Source organism: Dryas octopetala, chromosome 9 (assembly GCF_963921425.1).
Source record: "Dryas octopetala chromosome 9, drDryOcto1.1, whole genome shotgun sequence".
Lineage (NCBI taxonomy): Eukaryota > Viridiplantae > Streptophyta > Magnoliopsida > Rosales > Rosaceae > Dryas > Dryas octopetala.
In genome coordinates this window covers 17,638,025-17,661,480 of record NC_141374.1, presented here as the reverse complement: position 1 = coordinate 17,661,480, position 23,456 = coordinate 17,638,025, and the positions used below count along the sequence as shown (strand labels likewise).

At 38.2% G+C, this 23,456-nt stretch overlaps 4 protein-coding genes across 5 annotated transcripts; 3 read left to right on the top strand and 1 right to left on the bottom strand.

The window, feature by feature from the left end:
* The first annotated feature begins 199 nt into the window (after window positions 1–199).
* On the top strand, window positions 200–2,043 carry LOC147275092 (scopoletin glucosyltransferase-like). Its single transcript, XM_086256895.1, has one exon. It carries the CDS (start codon window positions 279–281, stop codon window positions 1,872–1,874), a length of 1,596 nt encoding a protein of 531 aa, XP_086113021.1. The 5' UTR covers window positions 200–278; the 3' UTR covers window positions 1,875–2,043.
* Window positions 2,044–4,398: 2,355 nt separating this feature from the next.
* On the top strand, window positions 4,399–6,231 carry LOC147275091 (scopoletin glucosyltransferase-like). The gene has a single exon (XM_086228468.1). It carries the CDS (start codon window positions 4,496–4,498, stop codon window positions 6,101–6,103), a length of 1,608 nt encoding a protein of 535 aa, XP_086084594.1. The 5' UTR covers window positions 4,399–4,495; the 3' UTR covers window positions 6,104–6,231.
* A 1,242-nt stretch (window positions 6,232–7,473) lies between these two features.
* Window positions 7,474–9,050, top strand: LOC147275090 (putative UDP-glucosyl transferase 73B6). Its single transcript, XM_086227946.1, has one exon. The coding sequence runs from the start codon at window positions 7,553–7,555 to the stop codon at window positions 9,002–9,004; it is 1,452 nt and encodes a 483-aa protein (XP_086084072.1). The 5' UTR covers window positions 7,474–7,552; the 3' UTR covers window positions 9,005–9,050.
* Window positions 9,051–10,524: 1,474 nt separating this feature from the next.
* On the bottom strand, window positions 10,525–23,110 carry EDR2 (ENHANCED DISEASE RESISTANCE 2). 2 transcript variants are annotated; one of them, XM_086257341.1, is made up of 22 exons: window positions 22,545–23,110; window positions 22,298–22,372; window positions 20,961–21,014; window positions 19,675–19,740; window positions 19,417–19,520; window positions 18,726–18,793; window positions 18,524–18,640; window positions 18,352–18,392; window positions 18,154–18,254; window positions 17,341–17,436; window positions 16,823–16,887; window positions 16,668–16,739; window positions 16,388–16,543; window positions 15,264–15,472; window positions 15,117–15,156; window positions 14,867–15,015; window positions 14,649–14,750; window positions 13,787–13,831; window positions 13,568–13,708; window positions 11,871–11,966; window positions 11,614–11,715; window positions 10,525–11,064 (listed from the first exon to the last, which is right to left on the bottom strand). In XM_086257341.1, the coding sequence occupies exons 1-22, from the start codon at window positions 22,683–22,685 to the stop codon at window positions 10,957–10,959; spliced, it is 2,148 nt and encodes a 715-aa protein (XP_086113467.1). In that variant the 5' UTR covers window positions 22,686–23,110; the 3' UTR covers window positions 10,525–10,956. The 2 variants fall into 2 exon arrangements, with proteins under 2 accessions (XP_086113467.1, XP_086113466.1); XM_086257340.1 differs by having other exon boundaries at window positions 14,867–15,021; window positions 22,545–23,109.
* Window positions 23,111–23,456: the final 346 nt, after the last annotated feature.

Genomic DNA, 23,456 nt, shown 5'->3' with positions numbered 1-23,456 from the left:
TTAGGGAGAAAATATCCATTTTTATAACTCTTCCAAATGCATTTCATAGGTTCCCCGTGCAGTGATGAGTCTGATGACAAGTGGCAAGCAAGCAAGCAGCATGCCTAGCTTTGGCTTACCTAACAGTCAAAACTACTCCTACCAGTTGTGCTCTGCTCTCTGTTTAGTCCTAATTCCTTGGTAGCTAAGCTTTCTTCCTTTCCATTCTTCCACTTGGCTCTATAAATTCTCAAAGGATCCACTCCAAAATCCAAAGTCAAGCAGATTGCAATTCCATCATGTCAAAGGTGCCAAATCATGAGATATGGATAGTTCCATTTTTTGGGCAGGGCCATCTGCTCCCCTCCATGGAGCTCTGCAAGCACTTAGCCTCCAGAAACTTCCAAACCACTCTTGTCATCTCTTCCGATCTCTCCTCCTCCGTCCCCTCATCCCTCCGCCAATACCCACTTGTCCAAATTGCTGAAATCGCCGAAATTCCGCCACCATCCGATTCATCTCCGCTGCAGCCCACCTCTCAGCCACTCCACCACCACCACGAAAACCACAACCACATGACCATTGGCCTTGAGAAACTCCTCTCAACCCGATCCGAAAACCCGGATTCTCTACCACCCATTTGCGCCGTCCTTGACGCCATGATGGGCTGGACTGCCGACATCTTTAAAAAATTTGAAATCCCCATGGTATGCTTCTCCACCTCCGGTGCTTGCTCTGCTGCAATGGAGTACGCCATGTGGAAGGCCCACCCGTTAGATATCAAACCCGGGGAAACCCGTTTCATTCCCGGGTTACCCGAAGAAATGGCTCTCACGCATTTGGATCTTAAACGACAATCTCGCGGGCCACCACCGCCACGAAATGGCGGTGGCCCACCACCAGGTTTAGGCGCACCACCAGGCTCAGGCTCAGGCCCAGAAGCAGGAGTAGGTTTTCCTCCACATAGGCCACCTACTGGTGGGCCTGGGCCACGAAGAATGGGCCCCCCAACACCAGGTGATCAACCACCATGGCTACTTGAAGTTGACCAGTCCATTGCATTGATGATCAACACGTGTGATGATCTAGAGCGTCCATTCATTGAATACGTGGCTAATCAAATCGGGAAGCCAGTTTGGGGTGTGGGTCCGCTTTTGCCCGAACAATATTGGAAATCAGCCGGTTCAATTCTCCATGATCGTGAATTTCGTAACAATCAACGACAATCCAATGTCACGGAGGACGAGGTGATCGAGTGGCTAGATTCAAAGCCACGCGAGTCCGTACTATACGTGGCATTTGGTAGTGAGGTGGGTCCTACAATTGAGGAGTACTCAATATTGGCCGAGGCATTAGAAGCATCAACCCACCCATTCATATGGGTGATCCAATCTGGTTCGGGTAGACCGCGGGGTCCCCCAGGGCAAGGCAAACCCGGTTCAGAAAATGAAGAAGGATACTTCCCTCATGGGTTAGATGGTCGAGTGGGCAAGAGGGGTTTGATAATACATGGATGGGCCCCACAACTGTTGATCCTAAGCCATCCATCAACAGGAGGATTCTTATCACATTGTGGATGGAATTCAACAGTGGAATCAATTGGGCGTGGGGTCCCATTCCTGGTGTGGCCCATTAGAGGGGACCAATACCATGATGCCAAGTTGGTGGTGAGCCATCTCAAAGTGGGGTACATTATTTCTGATGATATTTCAGAGAAAATTCAAAAGGATGATATAGTAAAGGGAATTGAGATGCTGATGGGTGATGAAGAAATGAAACAACGAGCTGTGACACTTGCTGCTAAATTTGTTGGGCATGGCTTCCCAACAACTTCGATGGCAGCTTTAGATGCTTTTAGGGATTTTGCGACTCAAAAAATAGCTTCAACTCATTGAACTTGTGTGGCCTTTTCTTGTTTATTATTAACTTCTCTTTTACCTTCATATGTAATTAATGTATAAGCTATACAGCCTATACCCTATGTCATATTATAATAACAGAGTTCACCTTGTCTTACTAGTACACAACAGCATTGCTTTTATGTGATCAATTAGTTTTCTCTTCTCTTTTTTTTTTTTCTTTTTTTTTTTATATTTTAAATTTACAAATAAAATTTGACTAGTACTATTGATTTCATGCTCCAACTGGCAAGATAATTTTCTTTTAAGACATTTCTACTCCATTGTAAAATGATTATAAATTACTATTAATATATAATAAGACATCTTACTAAAAAAAATTATAAGAAGACGAAACAAACTCTATCTTCTTAGTGACAGTGTTGCACGGATTCCCTCGCAAATTTTAAACTTTTTCTATTTTAATGTTTTGATTAGTTTTGATTGCCTTGTGCAATTAAATTTGAGTGCTGCTATTTGCACACCCTTATTACTTAATTAATAAATTTACAAAATTACCCTGATGTAAAAAAAGAGAGTTAAAATTGGTTGAGCTAACTTAATAGCTTTTGGGTTGGAGAATGAGCCAAAGAGCTCCAGTTGTCTACCCTTTCGAAGATGCTACAATTCCAAAATTAATTGTCAATGTCATATCCTGTTTTCTCAAAGCATGCACCTCCCCCTCTTTCTCAGAACTCTCTCTCTCTCTCTCTCTCTTCTCTCTCTCTTCTCTCTCTTCTCTCTCTTTCCCTTTCTCTGTTCGAGGAAGCCATGGCAGACAGCTTGAAAAACATCCGTTCGGCAGCCAGCCATCGAACATCCAAGACACGTTCAGCAGGTATCCGTCGAACAATCATATTCTATTCGGTGAACCAGTACTGAATGGGTGTCTCGGGTCGCCATCCTTGGTTCCTGCGCTCGGTGGTGGACAGAGGCGGCGTGAGCTGCGAGCTACGAGCTACGAGCTGGTAGTAGGCGCAGAGGAATCAATCTGCGTGGAGAGGTATACAAAGTGTCCTTTTAACTGAGAAATCAATCTGGCCATCGCAGATGGCATCTTTAGCTCTATGACATATTGAACAACACAATTGTTGCGTACCAAATCAAACCAAAATAAAACCACACTTCAGTTGGAAAGCCAAATAAATTTTTTCCACATAATACAAAATATGAACAGAATTATTCAATGGAGAATGCAGGATCAAGGGGCGGATGAGAGAGGGGAGGCAAGGGGTGGTCGGGGTGAGGGAGGGGGAGGGGCTGGGTGTTTTTTTTTTTTTTTTGAGTTGACGGAGTGTATTGTGGTGATAAAATAATTAAGGATATTATGGTAATTGAGAGATGTGTGTATGAGAAAATTCAATTGTGAGAGGAGTGTGGGGGTGTTAAGTGAGAAAAAGTGAGAAAAATGTGTACAAAAAAAAAAAAGGTGTGCAAATAGCAACACTCTTAAATTTCTTTAGTTATTGGATTTATAATGTGTATACTCCAACTTAGTAGTTTAATAGTTTAATTCGATGTGTATAAGATTTTAGAGAGAAAAATCCATAGCCCCTTGTTTTGACACAAGTTCTAAGCTATAGATGTCTCAACTTTGGATGGTTTAGATTAAATCTGAACAAATCTGAACTGACTCATTAATTTTAATTTCTTTAAATAAATTCAACTTGAAACTTTTTAATTAATAATAATAGTAAATGTTAAAAAAAAAAAAAAAAAAGGAATTCTTCTTGCCTTCTTGGTGCCAGCCTATTGAATATAGGCGGTTTATGGGAAGACATTGGTGTCGGCATTCACTCTACAGTGTACATATTAAAAGAAGAAAAAGAAAAAGGTTAAATTACGTATGTGGTCCTCTAATTTAGATTAATAATGTTAAAATGTTAAAATTTATATCTTCAATTTGAATTTTAAATAATATATTTTATTTGTTGTGAAATAAATAATATATACTTATATAATGAATCATATATGAATTAATAAAATACTGACACATCATTCAAAATTTGAATTTAGAATACAAATTTAAAATTTTTAGCACTACTCAATTTGGATTAAACTTTACTAAAGTTTTTAATTACTTGATATACAAATTTCAGCTTCCTAGCATAAAATCCAATCCTGCCCGTGTCGTTGTAATTTGTATGATCGTGTCTGTGAAATCATCTTTCTAAAATACATTGAAAGTTTGAAAAATGGTCAACACAATAGAACTTGAGGATTGGCGTGTCGGCTGGATGTGAAATTCATCACTTTGTGTGATTATTTATTTTTGTTTGGTCGGTCACTTTGCGTGTTGGCATGTTCAAGTCCCATATATCCATTTTTGACAAAGCCTGTCCAAATCATTAGATATTTTAGGGAGAAAATATCCATTTGTTATAACTCTTTCAAATGCATTTCAAAGGTTCCAGTGATGACAAGTGGCAAGCATGCCTAGCTTTGGCTTACCTAACAGTCAAAACTCAAAACCCACTTCTACCAGTTGTGCTCTGCTCTCTGTTTAGTCCTAATTCCTTGGTAGCTAAGCTTTCTTCCTTTTCATTCTTCCACTTGCCTCTATAAATTCCCAAAGGATCCACATCAAATTCCAAAGACAACCAAATTGCAATTCCATCATGTCAAAGATGCCAAATCATGAGATATGGATAGTTCCATTTTTTGGGCAAGGCCATCTGCTCCCGTCCATGGAGCTCTGCAAGCTCTTAGCCTCCAGAAACTTCCAAACCACTCTTGTCATCTCTTCCGATCTCTCCTCCTCCGTCCCCTCATCTCTCCGCCAATACCCACTTGTCCAAATCGCTGAAATCGCCGTAATTCCGCCACCATCCGATTCATCTCCGCCGCAGCCCACCTCTCAGCCACCCCACCACCCCCACGAACACCACAACCAGATGGCCATTGGCCTTGAGAAACTCCTCTCAACCCGATCCGAAAACCCGGATTCTCTACCACCCATTTGCGCCGTCCTTGACGTCATGATGGACTCGACGGCCGACATCTTTAAAAAATTTGAAATCCCCACAGTATGCTTCTTCACCTGCGGTGCTTGCTCTGCTGCAATGGAGTACGCCATGTGGAAGGCCCAACCGTTAGATATCAAACCCGGGGAAACCTGTTTGCTCCCCGGCTTACCCGAAGATATGGCTCTCACGCATTCAGATCTTAAACGGCAATCTCGCAGGCCGCCAGGCCCGCCGCCACCCTTTCATGGCAGTGGCCCACCACCACCCTTTCATGGCGGTGGCCCACCACCAGGCTCAGGCCCAGAGGCTGGAGTAGGTTTTCCTCCATTTGGGCCACCTCCTGGTGGGTCGGGGCCACGGACAATGGGCCCCCCCAAACCAGGTGATAAACCACCATGGCTACTTGAAGCTGATCGGTCCATTGCTTTGATGATCAACACATGTGATGATATGGAGCGTCCCTTCATTAAATACATCTCTGATCAAATCGGAAAGCCGGTTTGGGGTGTGGGTCCGCTTTTGCCCGAACAATATTGGAAATCAGCCGGTTCAATTCTCCATGATCGTGAATTTCGTAACAGTCAACGACAATCCAACGTCACGGAGGACGAGGTGATCGAGTGGCTAGATTCAAAGCCACGTGGGTCCGTACTATACGTGTCATTTGGTAGTGAGGTGGGTCCTACTATTGAGGAGTACTCAATATTGGCCGAGGCATTAGAAGCATCAACCCACCCATTCATATGGGTGATCCAATCTGGTTCGGGTAGACCGCGGGGTCCCCCAGGGCAAGGCAAACCCGGTTCAGAAAATGAAGAAGGATACTTCCCTCATGGGTTAGATGGTCGAGCGGGCAAAAGGGGTTTGATAATACATGGATGGGCCCCACAACTGTTGATCCTAAGCCATCCATCAACAGGAGGATTCTTATCACATTGTGGATGGAATTCAACAGTGGAATCAATTGGGCGTGGGGTCCCATTCCTGGTGTGGCCCATTAGAGGGGACCAATACCATGATGCCAAGTTGGTGGTGAGCCATCTCAAAGTGGGGTACCTGATTTATGATGATACTTCAGAGAAAATTCAAAAGGATGATATATTAAAGGGGATTGAGCTGCTGATGGGTGATGAAAAAATGAAACAACGAGCTGTGACACTCGCTGCTAAATTTGTTGGCCAAGGCTTCCCAACAACTTCGGTGGCTGCTTTAGATGCTTTTAGGGATTTTGCGAATCAAAAAATAGCTTCAACTCATTGAACTTGTGTGGCATTTTCTTGTTTATTATTAACTTCTTTTTTGCTTTCATATGTAATCAATGTATAAGCTATATATACCCTATGTCATATTCTAATAACAGTGTTCACCTTATCTTACAAGTTACACAACAGCATTTTTTTTTTATGTGATTAACTAGTTTTCTCTTCTCTTTTTTCTTTTAAAAGAAATTTTACAAATAAAATTAGAGACCTACTATTGGTTTCATGCTTCGACTGACAAGATAGTTTTCTTTTAAAGGCATTTCTACTCCATTGTAAAATGATTATAAATTACTATTAATATATAATAAGACATCTTACCCAAAGATAATTTTAAGAAGACAAAACAAACCCTATCTTCTTAGTGACAGTGTTGCACCAAAACAATTAATAAACCGTCCAAAAAAAAAAAAAACCGTCCTACATATATATAGATAAAGACTATAAATGACCAAAACAAATACTAGTAAATGTTAAAAAATAATTCTTCTTGCCTTCTTGGGGCCAGCCTATTGAATATAGGTGGTTTAAGGGAAGATATTGGTGTCGGCAGTCACTCTACAGTGTACATATTAAAAGAAGAAAAAGAAGAAGGTTAAATTACGTGTGTGGTCCTCTAATTTGGATTAGGCTTTACTAAAGTTCTTAATTATAGTTTTAGTAGTGATAACTATGCTAGTTTAGTTATAAGTTGAGGATATAATAATTCTGTGAGATACAGTCACATTTCAATTGATTTATTATTTGTTAATATTTGGATTTCATTCAAAATTTACAACGCAATATCTAGAATTTAGGGCCTCATTTGATAGCTTACAACTTTTCTAAATTACAAGAATGTAAAGTTTTTGGTTGTTTCTATCACTGTCTCTTTATATGACACTTAGTAGTTATGCTTCTTGGCATACAAGTTTCTTCTAGACCAACTCTCGTAATTTTCTATATTTTATTAAGAGTAAAATTTCATGCATTATTTATACTTATTATGTCTATTTCTCATCACGTAATATAGCAGAGATAGACACAAAACACAATAAATCTATATACTTGTACTACGTGTACATTTGGAAATGAAGGATGTCAAACAATCTAATGAGTTTGGTTTATGGCTAGAAAGAAGAGATTAATTAAAAGATGGTGCTTCTGGGTACGTGTGTCATATTCTATTATTCTATATAATTATATATACTAATATGCATTAGTGCTGGTCTTGGTAAATGGTATATACAGGAGTGGCCTTGGATCGGCTTGGTGGTCTGCAGATGCAGACTTACCACATTCATATTTAAATATTTTATTGCCACCCCACAGACCAAACAGTCTCCCTTGAATTAAATATAATGATCCAATATACCAAACTGTCAAGTTAATTTGGTGAATTAGTTAGTTATAAAACCTTCTTCTTCCTCATCTTCTTCCCAATACTTTTAGTTAATTAAGCCTACTCAACATGAGTGATAGTGGTAATGGCACTGCTCAGATTCTTGTCGTGCCCAAAGATGGGAAGGGTCACCTCTTCCCATGCCTGGAGCTCTGCAAACACCTCATCCTTCGAAATTACAATATTACCCTCATCCTCGACTCCGACATCATCTCCTCCATCCCCTCCTCTCTCCTCCAATCCCCACTCTTCAAACTCACCAACATCTCATCACCAACACCTAACCTCCCCCACCACCACCAGATGCCTCAGCGCCTGGAGGCATTCTTGGCCCAACGACACCCAGATCCGACCCGACCCGTTTTCGCCGTGGTTGACCACATTATGATGAGCAGGACCCACCGAGTGTTTTCGCAATTCGGTATTCCTACGGTGGTCTTCATCACCTCTGGAGCCTGCTGGGCTGCCGTGCAGCACGCTATATGGGTAGTCCGACCCGGGGACATTAAACCGGGTGAGGTCCGGGTCCTCCCCGGATTACCCGAAGAGATGGTTCTGAAGTACTCGGATCTTAAACAAAGACGTCATTGGCTCCCTCCTCCGCCAACCTCAGCCTCTGGTGGTGGATTGAGAGTGCCACGTGGACCACCTTTTCCCGGTGAACCTGCTCCGTGGGTGGAGGAGGTGGAGAGCTCAGCTGCAATATTGATCAACACGTTCGATGATCTCGAACGACCTTTTCTTGAATACGTGGCGAACTTGACCCGAAAACCCGTTTGGGGTGTGGGTCCATTGTTGCCGGATCAGTACTGGCAATCACTGGATTCCCTGCTCCACGACCCGGAGATCCGACCTAAGTCCGAATCGCAATCAAATCACACCGAGGACGAGATAATTATATGGCTGGATTCGAAGCCCCGTGGATCTGTGGTATACGTGTCGTTCGGTAGCGAGGTGGGTCCCACAGCCGAGGAATACCCGGAGCTGGCTAAAGCATTAGAAGAATCGACCCGACCGTTCATATGGGTCATCCAGCGTAAGTCTGGAAAACACGGGAACCGGGCGGGTCCGGGTCGTGTCGAAGCTGAAGAGGAGGGCTATTTTCCTCATGGGTTGGATGGTAAAGTAGGCAAAAGGGGTTTGATAATACATGGATGGGCCCCACAACTGATGATACTGAGCCATGGATCAATGGGTGGATTTGTGTCTCACTGTGGGTGGAATTCAACGCTTGAGGCAGTTGTACGTGGGGTCCCACTATTGGCATGGCCCATTAGGGGTGACCAATACTACAATGCCATGTTGGTTGTGAGATATCTCAAGGTGGGGGCTATGGTCTCTCAAGAGTATCCAGGTGATGTGGTTTCTAAGGATGACATAGTGAATGGGTTTGAGATGGTGTTGGCAGATGAAGAGATGAGAAGGCGATCGGCACTTGTAAGTCACAAGTTCAAGAAAGGCTATCCTGCATCCTCACTCGCCTCACTCGATGCTTTTACTCATTTTATCAACAAAAACTAGCATTCACAAGGCTTGTTTCTTTATTGTATGCTCTAAGGCTAAAAATGTTACATTTAGGGATATATTTCAATAGTAGTAATAATAAGATCAAGCAAGAAAGAAAACGATGTTGAAAGAAATATAACGGTCACTCTCTCTCTCTGTCTCTATACTCTATAGTGTGCTATTCAGACCGTGCCATTTTAATTGTCTAGTAGAGAAAAAGGGACATAGCGCTCGACAGTAAAAACATGCCGCTCATTTTATAATATGGGCCTTTTTAACATTAAGTGGGTTATTTTAGCAAAACAAGCTCCTATGTGGACTGATAAATCATTTACTGAAATAACTACTGAACATGAGATTTGAACTCCGAGCTTTCTCTTATAAAAGAGATACTGAACGTCATTTACTATATCAAATGGTCAATGACTAGATTAGTTAGTATTTAAGTTGACATGATTAATTAAATAAGTTAATTAAGATGAATTAAAACTTCACATAACTTAGAAATCACACGAACGGAACTTGATTGCCAGGTTAGGGATGACCATTAAAAGTAGAGGTGGGCATGGGCAGGTTAGCGAAACAACCCACGATTGTCCAAATTACAATTTACTTTGCTCGTGCAATCCATGGAACCTAAGAAACTCATAGAATGTTTGTCCAAATTTGTCAAAATAAGGTCATTGGATTCCTCAAGCTTTTCAGGTTTCCAAATTATGACAACTTGAAAGGAAATGGCAAAAAATTCCAACAAACGCACTAGTTTAAATTTCAAACCATATGGACATGCCAAAAAAAAAAACAAAAAAATTCAATATATTGCCATGGTTAAAACTAAATCAGTATAATAGTACTTTAATTAGAACCCTTGGAAAGTTAATAATTCATTATCATTGTTATAATTAAAACTCTTAGAACTTGAAGTCTCACGCTTCAAGTTTCCAACTTATTGTTCAAACTTTAAATGCATATTATTAATATGTAAACCATATATAACATTTGAATTCCTCGGGTTCTTCACATTAGAGATTTCTCAATCCATGTTTGTCTAAATTATATTTCAAATTTTAAAAAAATTATAATCATGTTTGCTTAAATTACCAATTTTTCTTGTCCGAATTGTCCAAAGTGCAGGTTGGCCCCTAATTAAAAGGGTGGATGAGAGGATTGAAATTAATTGGACTTGGTTGGACAATTTACACCATTAAAAATTACTAACATGCGCGGAACATGAGAAAAATTAATATACCAAATGGGAGTGACGAAAGGACTAAAGCCAGAAACGCAAAAATATTTGAGAACTGTAGAATTTAGAAAGCAAATTTCGAGACTAAATCGGGAATAGTTCAAAGACTATCGTTCCAATCAACCCAAACTAGAAAAATTTTAAAAATAAATTGACAGATTCCTAAGCTAATCTTTATAACGCATACATCTCATAAAAAATAGTAGAAGGGTCAGCTACTATGCTAGAAAGTATTTACCGTCACTAACATGTAGTCATGTAGCCGGAACTCTGTGGATGCAAAAGTAGCTATATCTCAAGAACAGGGAATCAACTCATGCCTATGTGGCAGGGTTCCCATTTTATCATAAAATGTCTCACCTATTAAAATAGATGGGTATCTCGCAATCCCAGCAGTAGTGGTAGGGTTTTAAGAAGTGGATGTAAGGGAAGAAAAAAAAAACAAGAATATACCTTGAATTGAGAGAAAAACATTGAACAAAACAATTAACCTTAACCTTCCCCTATACTTATTATTATTTTTTTTTTTTAAGAAAAAAAAAAGGTCCAAAGTCCAATCACTATTTTATGCAAAAATCCCACTTGAAACCCCACTTGACGACCTTCATTCCTGAAATAAGATATGGCAATGAATCAAATAAGGAGAGGAGAGGCATTACATGCATTTCTGAACCAATGATTGATTTTTGTATGAAATCAGCAGGAGTAGGGTTTAATTGTGTCATGATGGATCCGGATCCAGCTTTGGGACTATGGCAGATTTAAGATCTATATGAGAAACACGGACCGCACCAATTAGCCGCTCTGGCAATTCATCTGTACTATTTGCCTGTAGCAAAACATTTCCTGGTCAATATACAAAGTAACAATTTTGACACCTTTGATGGAAAACTAGCAAGAAACCTAGAACTTTAACATTTTAACCCCTAAGATATCTCTTGATTACTCAGAGCAAATTTTACATATTAATCAAGATAAAAAAAAAATATATATATATATATATTATCAAGGTGATATATTTAAGAACCCTAGGCAACCACATCTCTTGAATAGTGGTGTTGGCAAAATAGAATAACAGAAAGCATTCTAGACAAAATGAAAGTGATAAAATAAGAGCACCATATTGATGTCAATTTCATTGGACAAAATAGGTTGTAAAACAGCAATGCTTACAAAAACCATACTGTAGTTTTAAAGACAATGCCTGCCTAAATAATCAATAATCAACGCTTACAACAACACTAGTTTAAGAAGCTTGTCTGCTTTACGTATTCCATGTCAAAAAGAACTCAGATGAACGCATATTTTATGACTTTGATAGGCAGCATTCCTTGGTCAATAAGAACTCAGATGATACCATATTTTAAGAGAAACATACCTGTACAAGGAAAGCCATGTCAACCACCAATGTCGTAATTACACCAATTACCAGCCCCAAAACCCCATTAGCAACAGTAGACGAACCAATGTCCACATCAATCTGCAGGAACGCAAACTGACTTAAACCATAATAACAGTGTCAAACAAGCATCTCTATGGGTAAGAGATCATATTCGAAGAATCTTGCCAAGCATAAGAACTAATTTAATAAAAAAAGTTTCCAAAATCTCTGGCCTCAAAAGAACTGTATATTACTTCTAAGTATTTAGGACCACGGATATAGTTGCAATCAACAGCTTTTCCCAACAAACAAGGGGTGCTTCCGACACTTTGGCGGACAATCCATGAACCCTGCAAGGTTCCATAAAAAATATTCAGTTAATTACATCCCATAACATAACAAGAGAACAATAAAAAAAAAAGGCTAAAAACTAGCATGGGTAGGAAGAACACAAGAAGACACACCGCAATGAGGATAAAGGGAAAAGAGAATTTTCATATCAGCAAAACCTACCGCTTAAGTTTTATTAGCCGAAAGTGTATGACAAGGTTCGATCCATAAGTCATTCAAAGATGATATTTATCAACTGACATATTGAGCATCCTAATACAAACCAAGGATGATAATACCGATCTTGGTGCAGATAAATCAGGATTAATGAAAATACAGGTACAAATATCTTTATGGATGGAAATATCGGTAAAAACTACAGAAACAACAGAAATTTGTTTTAAATGATGAAATTTTTTAAATGAAGCTTTAGAAAATGCTAAAAAAAGCAAGTCAACATCAACTGAACATCCAAACTTCATAAAATATATTAGACAAAAAGGTGATAACGAATCCAAGATAAATATATGAGATATAGGGTGAAAACCATGAGCAGAGGTGATATATGACCTTGAAACTTGAATACTAATTGTGGTTGCAATAGATTAATATAGAACTAGGTTTCCATCATTATGATCTTTATTCCTTAAAAATCCATTTGGAAATTTTTAAAAATAAGCTTGTAAAATAAATAGAAAAAATATACGCAAGACCCCAACTTCATCCACTACCAAGTGCTTTCTTATTCATGGTAAATCCATAATAAAAAAGAGATAAATAAATTATTTTATTTTATTTGGGTAAGCTACATTTTTGGTTCTAGTGTTTTGGTCCGAAATCACATTTGGTCCTCAAGATTTCAATTTTTCCAATTAGTCCTTGTGTTTTATGTCATTTTCAATCCTAGGCCATTTTGCACCCAACTTCAAATTTTCTCAAATCAAGATTGATAACTTAGTTAAACAGGTGAGTTTTACTCAAGAATGACCGAAAATCATGTATGTATTATTAAAGTGGATTGTATACACCTATGTTTTGCAGTGTAGGGATCTTCTAAAATGATGCAAGAGCATCTATTAAGGTTCCTAGATAGTATTTTTTTAGTAGCTTTATTTTTTATTTCCTAGTTGGATTTAGAGCCTAGTTTCCTGATTTCATTAGGTCTTTTAGGTAATTTTACTTTATGTTTTCCTAGTTAGCTAAGGTTTATTGTTTTCCTAGTCAATTGGGGAATATGTTTTCCTATATAAGTTTAAGCTTTAGGTTGTAATAGACAGTTTTTTGATTAAAATTATTCAGAGTTTCTGATTTTAGAGTTTCTTTTGGGTCTCTAAACCCTACAACTCATTTATCAAAGTTCCAACTTTGATCCTATAAGCTTTATCTCACTCTTTTCTACTGTTAATGCTGGAATGTCCTTCCGACTGTGGTTTTTTGCCCTATTACTATAGCTAGACAGCCGCCCTTTGCTTCTGTCCTGCATCATAAAAGTTGAACAACATACTATAGTTTATATAAAATGCATGGGTCAAGATGATGGATGTCTGCAACAGTCTTGAAATTTTGACTTGCGCATTTTCATGTTATTTTTTACATTAGATTAAAAAACTGAGAGTAATACCTTTGGAACTGATGGAATAAGCTTCAGTCTACTAGTACGAAATTCATCATCACCATCAACAAACCGTTGCAAGAGGGATCCAGGTACTAATTCCTTTGTCACAAAATAAAATACCATACTGTAATGTGTTGACCCAGGAACCTGTAAGAGTACAGCATTTCTTCACTTACCCATACATCAAGTCTATTATTTTGAACCAGATAAAATAAAGTAACTTACTTGCAGATTAAAGACCACAGAGAAAAGCCCTTTTTCTGAGGCCACCTACACAAATTTACAAACAAGGCTCAGGTATTATTAACAGCCTATACAGTAATTACAAACAAGATAATAATTAGAGTTATTTACACTTACACCCCCTGAGGTTTATCGTCTTTTCACATACACCCCTGGGGTTTCCAAAATTACACATATACCCCCTGAGGTTTCAAAACTGTTGCACATAACTCCCTTCCCCTTAATGCATTGACTCCTCCACTCACTCTTCCTCTTCCTCTTCCTCTTGAAAAAAATTAACACCACCTCTTTGCAACCCTCCAACATTCTTATTTGGACACCTCCTCTTATTATGGCCTAATGTTTTCTCTTGTAGGGGATTATGTGCAAGAGTTTTGAAACCTCAGGGAGTTTAAGTGTAAATAACTCTAATAATTAATTAAACAATTTTCATATACAAAAAAGTTAAAAAAGAAAAAGCTTAAAGGTCATTCTTAAAAGTAATTCTGGTTCAGACATTTTCATATGGAATTATGTTCTTAGCTTCTCTTTCAGCATTTTTATCTGAACATTCTTTTTCCTTTTGAAAAGCAACAAAGTTTTATTGCTTTACAAAGAGCCATTATTATATATAGACAAGAAATCCACAAAAACAACAAAAAAGGATTACAGCAACTAACTTCTATCTGTACAAAAGAAAATCTAAGTTCATAGCCTAGACAAAGTGAAAACAATAATTTTTTGAGAAGAAACATGTTCGGTAGAAATGGGGAGTGAAAAATTTAAGAGAAGCACAATAATATACAAAGCAGGAATTGCATTCGATTCACCCCATTCAAGCAGAAATGGAGCTTCTAATACATACTTGTGCTGAGCATCCTTGATGCCGAACAACATGATCCATTCTTTTTGTGTCTTTAAACCAATCAACAGCAACGAGATCCATTAGAGGTTTCCCTGCAGGAATCTTCAGTAACACATTGACAACAAGGGTATAAGAGAAAGCCTCATAGTTGTTAATCAATAAAATATTGACTCACAAAAACAAAAAACTACACAAGGAACAGGGCAAACAAAAAGAACCTTTGTCTTGTCATGACAAAAATGCTTGCTACGAACTCTGAAGTTGTTTCCATCAGAAATTCTCCAGCAATCACGAGCATTATCATGGTTATCACGCCGTAGGTTACCAGAAAAACAGGATAAATCAATTTGATCGGCTGGTTCTTCTTCTACGGCTTCGCGTCAATAGAAACATTGTGATTAGCTGTTCCACCCAAATCCTCAACAAAGAGCATAGACCATTAGAATGGCAGAAATAGTAATTGTCTACCTGTTTTCTTGACATCATTCACAAGCCCATTTTGGTATGCCTGAAAAAAGGTAGCAAAGGAAATCATAACAACATGAAGTAGATAAACAAATCATTTATATTGAAAAAGAATATGCGGAAAGCACAAGAGCAACATCTGGATCAAACCTCTTGTTCAGCCTCAGCAATTTGAAACTCTTCATCCTCATCTGAGTATTCATCCATCAACACAGAATTCCGGTTTGCAGAATTAATGGAAGAATCATGCAACTTTTGACCCTTGCGTGAAGAAACAGAAGCTGAGGACATATTGACCATAACAGGGATTCTTGGAGGAGCATTTCTTTCATCTGTTTGGGAAAACCACTCCCGCAGTCCTGTCATAAGAAAAACAAAGATTCAATTATACAAGAAGGAGATGGCATTCTGTTGGACTGTCAACTCAGATATTCCTACTTTAAATATTATTTAAAGAAAAACGTTCTTAGACACCCCTTTTATGAGTTCTTTATTTGGCATCCATGCGGTTTTAACTTAAGTAGGAAAAATTTTGTCCTTTGATGTATAAAATTGGACAAAATTTTACAATGCTAACAGAATATGGAAAGTCCAAAAATACAATAAAAGTATAATCAGAGGAACAAACCAATAAGCTAAGGGTGGTTTTACTGATACCACAATACCCCCTTACGCACTACACCCCCATCCATTTTAAAAATTATAAAACTCGCTCACTATGCCCACTCAAGAAACCAATAATTCCCCTCATCACCCAAACCCACACTGGATCTCACCATACCCACACTACAAATAGATAATTTTTTTTTATAAGAAACAATTTTATTAATTATCATCTAGGTATATACATAGTGTACAAGAAGTCCACCAAAAAACACACATCAAGGTACCAAAGAACTATATACATAGGAGCCTATCAACTACAATCTGACAAATACATTGCCCTGCCTTAGAATTAGACCACTGAAGCTCTCCAACTAGAAAATATCATTGAGAACGATGTATTTCTAAATTCTGAAGATACTGATGCCCAAAATCTAACCCTCAACCAAAGTTCCTCCTCACCTACTCCCCCATAATCCTCAAAAACTCTTTCAGTCCTCTCCCACCAAACTACCCAAATTATAGCTGGCACACAGCAATCCCCCAAGAACTTAGCTCTCTTTCACTTCCCAAAAAACTTCTGCCTCTGTCCTAGCAAAGCAGCGCTCCTTGATAGCTAATTGAAAGTAAGACCTTGAAGGAGCTACAAAGCAAGTAAGCAAGGAACTTACCAGCAACACTATTTAAAACCTGAAGGAGACAATGCTGTTGAAAGGATGATACGTAACCCACACCCCATCCTTTCAGATCAATCTGCATCAGATGCTGCACCTGAGTTCTGGGTCTCCCATTTCGAGGTTTTAGAGGGGAAATGTTGAATCCCCCACCTAGCAAAATCAGAAAACATAATGTTCCTTAGATGGCTTACTATAAACTAACAGAAAAGACCAAAGATCCCAACTAGTTCTCATTCCTTGAATGCTAAGACCTCTAAAGAGGTACAGGACTTACTCTCAATATGTGCCCGCACATATCCTGGCTGTGGACCACAGTTCTCATGCTCCCTAGAACGAAATAACACAACTGCACCATGAAAGAAACAATATTGGAAATTTCTATAAACCAATTAGCCAGAATTTCAGGCAAGGAGAAGCAGAATACATTACCATAGCTTCCATCATCATTTCGACGCCAATAGCGCACATAGCAAAGGTCACGAGGCCACACAACCCTGCACCAGAAGGATTCTTGAGTAACAAAATTCAGAACTCACACTGCTAATTACCACATTAGCTCAAGAATCTTGCATGATCAATTTTTTTATAAGAAACACAAATTTTATTTCATTGAGCACGCTACCTTGCATGCTAATTACCACATCATGTCATTGAACATGCAAGGCAAGCACCTTGCATGCTCAATGACATAACATTTTTCAGAGTTAGTCTGAAGAGATAAGGTTCTTCATATTTAAAACATGAAATGTAAGTCAAAATGAAAATAAACAATTTTCCAAAACACCCTTCACAAAATGAAAAGAAAAAGAAAACCAGAAGGAAAATTAGAGTTTGTAAGAATAAATCTACACCTAGTAAATAGTATGTCCAACAGCAAAAACATAATACGAAACTACAATCATGAACATGGTGATGGAAGTAATAGGTAATTTAAGTAGAGAGACTACATTGGGAACCAGTCAAGCTGAAGCCTATGATAAAGTACTGCTGTATGTCCATCTACCTCCTCAACTAAGCTACCATACTGGAAACTGCAATCCCACCTGCAACAAGAAAAATATCATGATTCATACTTCTAAAGCTACAAACAAATGATCATCACTATAAGAAAACCACAGATTTTAGGACAATTGGGAATGTTTGAACCAATTAAGATCAAAGAATTCAGTAAGAGTAACTATGGAGGAGTGCAAACGGCTCAAGTTAATCAAAGATTCAAAAGTGTATCATGACACATTAAGAAAGGCAATGACACTGTCTGACACATCTTTATGGAAAAGATGCTGGCTACATGCACATTCCAGATAAAAACCCAGAGGGAAATATGCAACAACAAAATCAAGCCAAAAAGGAAATTGGTATTATAATACACAAGTGCATTTGTGATTCTGATAAGACTCTTAAGATAAGAGACGATTTATGGTAATGCTACATCAGACTGTTGAGCATGCATTTACTGTATTGGATACTCATGGCGAGTCATGCCATGCAAGATAGAACTGAAATTTTATGGATTAAATTTTGTTCATATATGTGCATGCACACACACACACACACACACACAATGTATATATAAGATAAACCAACAATGTATTCTTTCAATTTGATACCATTAGTACAGGCCAAACAAGTTTAAACAAAGCATTATTAGCATACAAAATGGAGAGCAGTTTCATGCTTTTGTCACATAAAAAACTACATAAAACAAGCTATTAGAGCAACTCTACAAAGACATAAAATTGTAAAAGGAAAACACCTACTCAAACCGTGTTCCATCCATGCTCATCACAAGCTCAAAAATCTCTTCACAAGTAGCCTCCACCACTCCAACAGCCTTCATGGCTCTACTACAGCTCCTTGGCTGCATATATATAAAATTATAAATTGTGTCTAAAACAACCTGATAGATGGAAAACTACCATAACGTACATAGAGTAATCAAAGAAAGCATTCCATACAAGGTAATCTACTTCAAGAAGCTCTTCAAAAATACGCAGTCCTGCCAAAATCCAGAATTTAAAAAAAATCATCAAATTATTATCAGTTCCATTACCAAATAGTTAGTAATTATGTTACCAAATTCCATTTCTAGCTTAATAATGAAAGTTCTATGACAGAGGGGTGCTTCACCATTTTGGCATTGGAGAAGACGCCAGTGCTTTTGGGAAAATGCTTGGTTGTTGTTACTCTGGTTTAAAAGTTCTGAATCTAATTCTCTTGTCCAGTCAAATATTGATTCTGGAGGACCTGCACTTGACAAACACACAGAGATTCAGGAAGAGATTGCACCAATCTATCTAGAAGTGAATGACAGAAAGGAATCAATCTAGACCATTTCCAATTGTTGTTCTCCGCGACAAATTTGGATGAGCATCATCTTCATCTTCCTGGGCACTAAACCTGCATAGGAATTATAAAACATATTTAAAAATTAAGACTATACAAATTGCTCCCAAACCTGGGGCACATAGATGACAAGCATGGTTTTTTCAATTTCCAAAAGCATATGCTGAAACATAAATTAATTATGGAATAACAACCCACAAGTGCAAAATAGGAACACTTGAAGAAGCAGTAAGCACAAAATTAAGACAACAGTCAAAAGACACTTCTGAACTGCATACCTAAGGCACAATAATAATACAATAGTCGCATCTAGAAATTTTGAAACACCAGTAATATAAAATGATCTGAAGCCAGAGTTATGTTGTACAACTTGTATTAAATTTTGGACTAGAAATAAGCATTAACAAGTGATCAGGTAGAACTTTTTTTTTCCTTGATGGTCAAAATCCTCATGTTACACCCAACCATTTCGCTGTCCAAGACTAAGAATAGGTCCAAGAAGCCCTTTTTCCATTTCCCTTCTTCTCCCTTTTCCTCTGTTTTTTTTTTATTCCTTGTAGAGGGACATGTGAATGCTCGTAAAGCACAATCAAAAGAGGAAAGATAAAAGATCCCTTGGTCTATATTGTCCATAAGCATGCAATGTGTGGTCATATTCCATAAATTACAATACTTACTGACTTTCATGGTCTGATGAGGAAGCAGTCCTCCCATTATCCATTCCAGATTTGTATTCAAAAGAAACATATTTGTTACCATTTGCAACTTGTGAACCTTGATGCTGCACAGATCAATATGCAATCAGTCCTGTATCCATTAGCCCATGAGATGCAGGAAAGCATAATTTATCTCTAATTTACATGAAGTAGATACAGAGGGTACGGAGAAGAGGAAAGATATTATCACACAATATGAAGTAGTCCAAAAATAACTACCAGATCAATGACATATTCAATTTTTTCCTTCCATAGTAATGCCTCCTGGATGTTAAATGCTGCCATCTGGTAAAAGAACATAACAAATTAATTATCCCCAGCAGCAAGTTGAAGCAGTATAAGTTCAGCACTCAGGAGTTTAAAACACTTACCAAATTAAATATATAGAGAAGTGGTGAAATCCATAGGGAAATTAAAGGAAAGGTATTATCTGGCCTCATTGTTGAATGTTTAAGGAGAAAAAGATAGGTGTAATCCTTCCTCTTGTTTGGATAGATAATTTGAAGGGGAAAAAGAATTATGTATATTTACCCTTCCTAATTAAAAAACCAATTAAGCCTAGGTGTTTCAACTAGAATATTTTTAGGTAATACTATATCTTTCATTAGATCACTTTCCTTTCCATCCAATTTGGAAGGAACAAAATGAAAAAAAATAAAAAGAAAAAGAAAATGTGGGCCAAGTGTCTCCCCTCTTCTTTATGAAAAGAACTCCCAATCAATGCATAAGTACCATCCTTTCCTCCCTAAATCAGACTCACACTCAAGTTCTTAAAGTCCAAAATGAACGCGTGGAAGCTCCACAAAGAATATGGATAACAGTTTAATAAGGAGAACTATCTCATTGGCAGTTTAGTGCCTGAAAGATCAAATAGCATGCCCCTGCACATATCATGCTGAAGCTAGAACCAGGGACTTAATAATCTATAGCTAATGCACCTAGCAACACAATGCTGCATGTGTACCCTAAATCAGGCCAATACCAAAATAAAGTCACTTCCAAATTAACCCAGTCCTAATATAACTCATAGAAAAATGATATAGTAAACTTATTGGTGGCACCCACTAAATTCTCAATATTCTGATTCTTGTCAGACCTAATTTGCCTCTCTCTAAAGTTTTTCATTTTGAAACCAGTTTATCTTTTGGGCAAATAAAACATAAAGCTGACCTTTCTTACTCAGTTTATCTTTCACCTCTTTCATAGCTATATTTGTCACCAGTCTTGACATAAAGGTAAAAGAAATTATTTTAATTGTACCCTTGAAAATGTAAGTTAAGTTGACAAAAGAAAATCTATGTGAACTAGAAAGTTTATACAACTAGCAGTATTATTGTGTGAAACCAATAGTAAATAGGCATGATTTAAAAGAAAATTTGAAGTTAACAAATGTACAACATACCAAAGTTTTCAAACTGCATGCACATGTGCATACAAGATTAAAGAACATCAAAGGCATTATCTTTGTTTTCTTTCAAAAAAAGGAAATGAACAAGGCCACTCACCGTCATTCGAAGGTATTTCTCTTTCTTGTTGTATACAGACAAAACATATACCATCTGCACCAAAAATAAATAAATAAAAAGAATATCAGGTAACTAAATTCATAGAGTTTCAGGAAATATCCCATCATCGGGAGGAATATTGAAACCGTAACACAACCACATTTAAGACTGAATCTAAACCAAAAATTAGATGTGTCAGAAGTAGAGATCCACGTACAGCAAACAAGTGACAATGCTGCAGATTTTCTTACAAAGCCAGTGCCGACAGAAAAGTTCAAGCATTGCTTGAGCTTGATCAATCTTGTTACTTGTTGAAGATTGAGGTGGAGCACCTTCTCACTTAAGGTGCATTGAGGCAAGAAGTTTTTTGCCAAGGTGAAGGGTTCTTGGAGGATTGTTTGAGGCTACTTCAAGACTAGAGGATATCTCAAAGGTACAGCATTCGTGGCTTTGGTTCCTACTCACCAAGATGAAGATTGTTGTGTATGGCTCGTCGGGAGTTTCTGAAAAAACTGCAGAAACTAGAAGCTTTGGTCGACCAGTCGGAGCTCTTGAGTGACTGGTTGCCCAGCTCCAGAGAGGATAGGACTTTCGGAGCAAGTTGGCCGACCGGTCAGAGGCAATGCCTGACCGGTCGCCCAGAACCAGAGAGCAGCAGTGGGCAGTTTTGGTGTTTTCCTAGTGGGGTACAGTTTATTTGGAAGTCTAGAGATCTTGCGCAAGACCTTCCTAGTTTTGGAAGGAGTTCTAAGCGTTTTCCATTATGTACAAGGAATAGAATTAGCTAATTAGGTGTATTACCTAATTCTATTAGGATTAGGAATCCCAATCATAACCTACTTGTATATGGCAGCCTATGCATTATACATAGGCTGCTATAAGTCTCATAGAGAGTTAATACAAAGATTAACAGTGTGAAACTAGAGAGAGAGAGGTGCAGCTGTACAAGAGGGTTCTAGGGTTAGGGTTTTCAATAAGTTCTTGTAATCCAATTCTATACATAGTGCACCTGTGATTCTCTACGGATTACACAGGGACGTAGGCAAAGTTCGCCGAACCTCGAGAACAAATCTTGGTGTTCTTTGTGTTTTATTTTTGCTGCTATTTTATGATTGTTTGCTAATTGTTCTAACTCTAGAATACATCTAAGACAAGGTCACGGGAAGGGTGTTAATTCACTACATGCACAATATAGCATACCAGACTCTCTAGAAAGATAAATTTCATACACATATATATATATATGTCTGTTCTTGTAACATATATGAATTAAAATATATATACACTTTTGTAAGTAAGAAATACAGAAAATAAATAAAATATATTGATCAACTCACATGCCCACAGTGAGTCTTCAGGCCTCGATCCTCCACTCTACAGTTTCCATCAATTAACAGTGTCTTGATCGGAACCTAATAAAGCACAAAAAAAAAATAGTCATTATAATTTACATAAAGAAACTATTGAAAAGAAATAAAAACAACCTTTACTACTACTTTTTTCTTAAAGTTTATTCACCTAAAAAATCAGTGTAAACATAATTATTCCAAAGAATGAAAGAATCAAAAATTGAAAGAGAAAGACCTGATTATCTTGAGGCTTCCTCTTGTAGTAGGCGAGAAGCCGAGACTCGAGCACGAAATACCGCATGTGAATGAAGGACCGGCCGATCTTCCTCCGGCCATAACGCACCATCCACCCTTCGTACACAACCTTGGACGACATCGTTTCAATTCACACGCGCCTATCAGAGTCCGAGTCCGAAATCTAATTCTGGAAACCGAAATTCTCACCGACTCGGAAGCTCAGATCGCAACCTTCGCTTCCAGAGAGACTAACCTCACGCCTAAGTAATCTGATCACTCATGGTTTAACCCCAGAACCAAACCAATCGGCGAAAGCTGACCTAGTGTTTGAAAATCTACATTGCCATGGAATTGGAATTTCTAGAGATATCGGATTTCGAATTCGACGTTAAGATCAGGGACGATGATGGAAAACGACGACGTACGAGTTGGTGAAATGCCGGGATCAGGGACGACGATGGAAAACGACGACGTACAAGTTGGGGAGGTCAGCGAGCGAGGGAGTGAGTGATCAGACGACAGCGAATTTGAGGGAGCGATTCTGACGGGCGAAAGTGGGAGATCCCACGTAAGTAAGAAAATTGTGTGTCTTCGAGGAGAGTGCGCCACGTGGAGGAATCTGATTAGAGGGGGATGGTTGGATGTGTCTTGGCGCCGTGGAGGCTTCCGCTAATTTTGAAACGAAAGCGGTGGTGCCGTGGTGGTAGTGTCTTGGATTTACCTACGAGACTAACCGTCGGGACGGGATAGAATATTGGTGGAAAATTTCAACTTCCATCACTAATAACTAGGCATTTTATGCCAATAATTTTTTTTTACAAGTTCTTTTACCTTTTTTTTTTTGACAAATAAGTTTTACTACTCCTAAAACCTTAAAATTTTTATAAATTAATTTATTAATCAAAATGAT

Excerpts from the sequence above, each read along its gene's own strand:
- LOC147275092 (XM_086256895.1), top strand. The coding sequence starts at position 279 with ATGTCAAAGGTGCCAAATCATGAGATATGGATAGTTCCATTTTTTGGG.
- LOC147275091 (XM_086228468.1), top strand. The coding sequence starts at position 4,496 with ATGTCAAAGATGCCAAATCATGAGATATGGATAGTTCCATTTTTTGGG.
- LOC147275090 (XM_086227946.1), top strand. The coding sequence starts at position 7,553 with ATGAGTGATAGTGGTAATGGCACTGCTCAGATTCTTGTCGTGCCCAAA.
- EDR2 (XM_086257340.1), bottom strand. The coding sequence starts at position 22,685 with ATGTCGTCCAAGGTTGTGTACGAAGGGTGGATGGTGCGTTATGGCCGG. Across the intron at positions 18,255-18,351 it reads TTCTTGAAGTAGATTACCTT|CCAAGGAGCTGTAGTAGAGC; the intron begins GTATGGAATGCT and ends ATATATATGCAG. Across the intron at positions 16,888-17,340 it reads CAGCTTGACTGGTTCCCAAT|GGTTGTGTGGCCTCGTGACC; the intron begins GTAGTCTCTCTA and ends CTTCTGGTGCAG.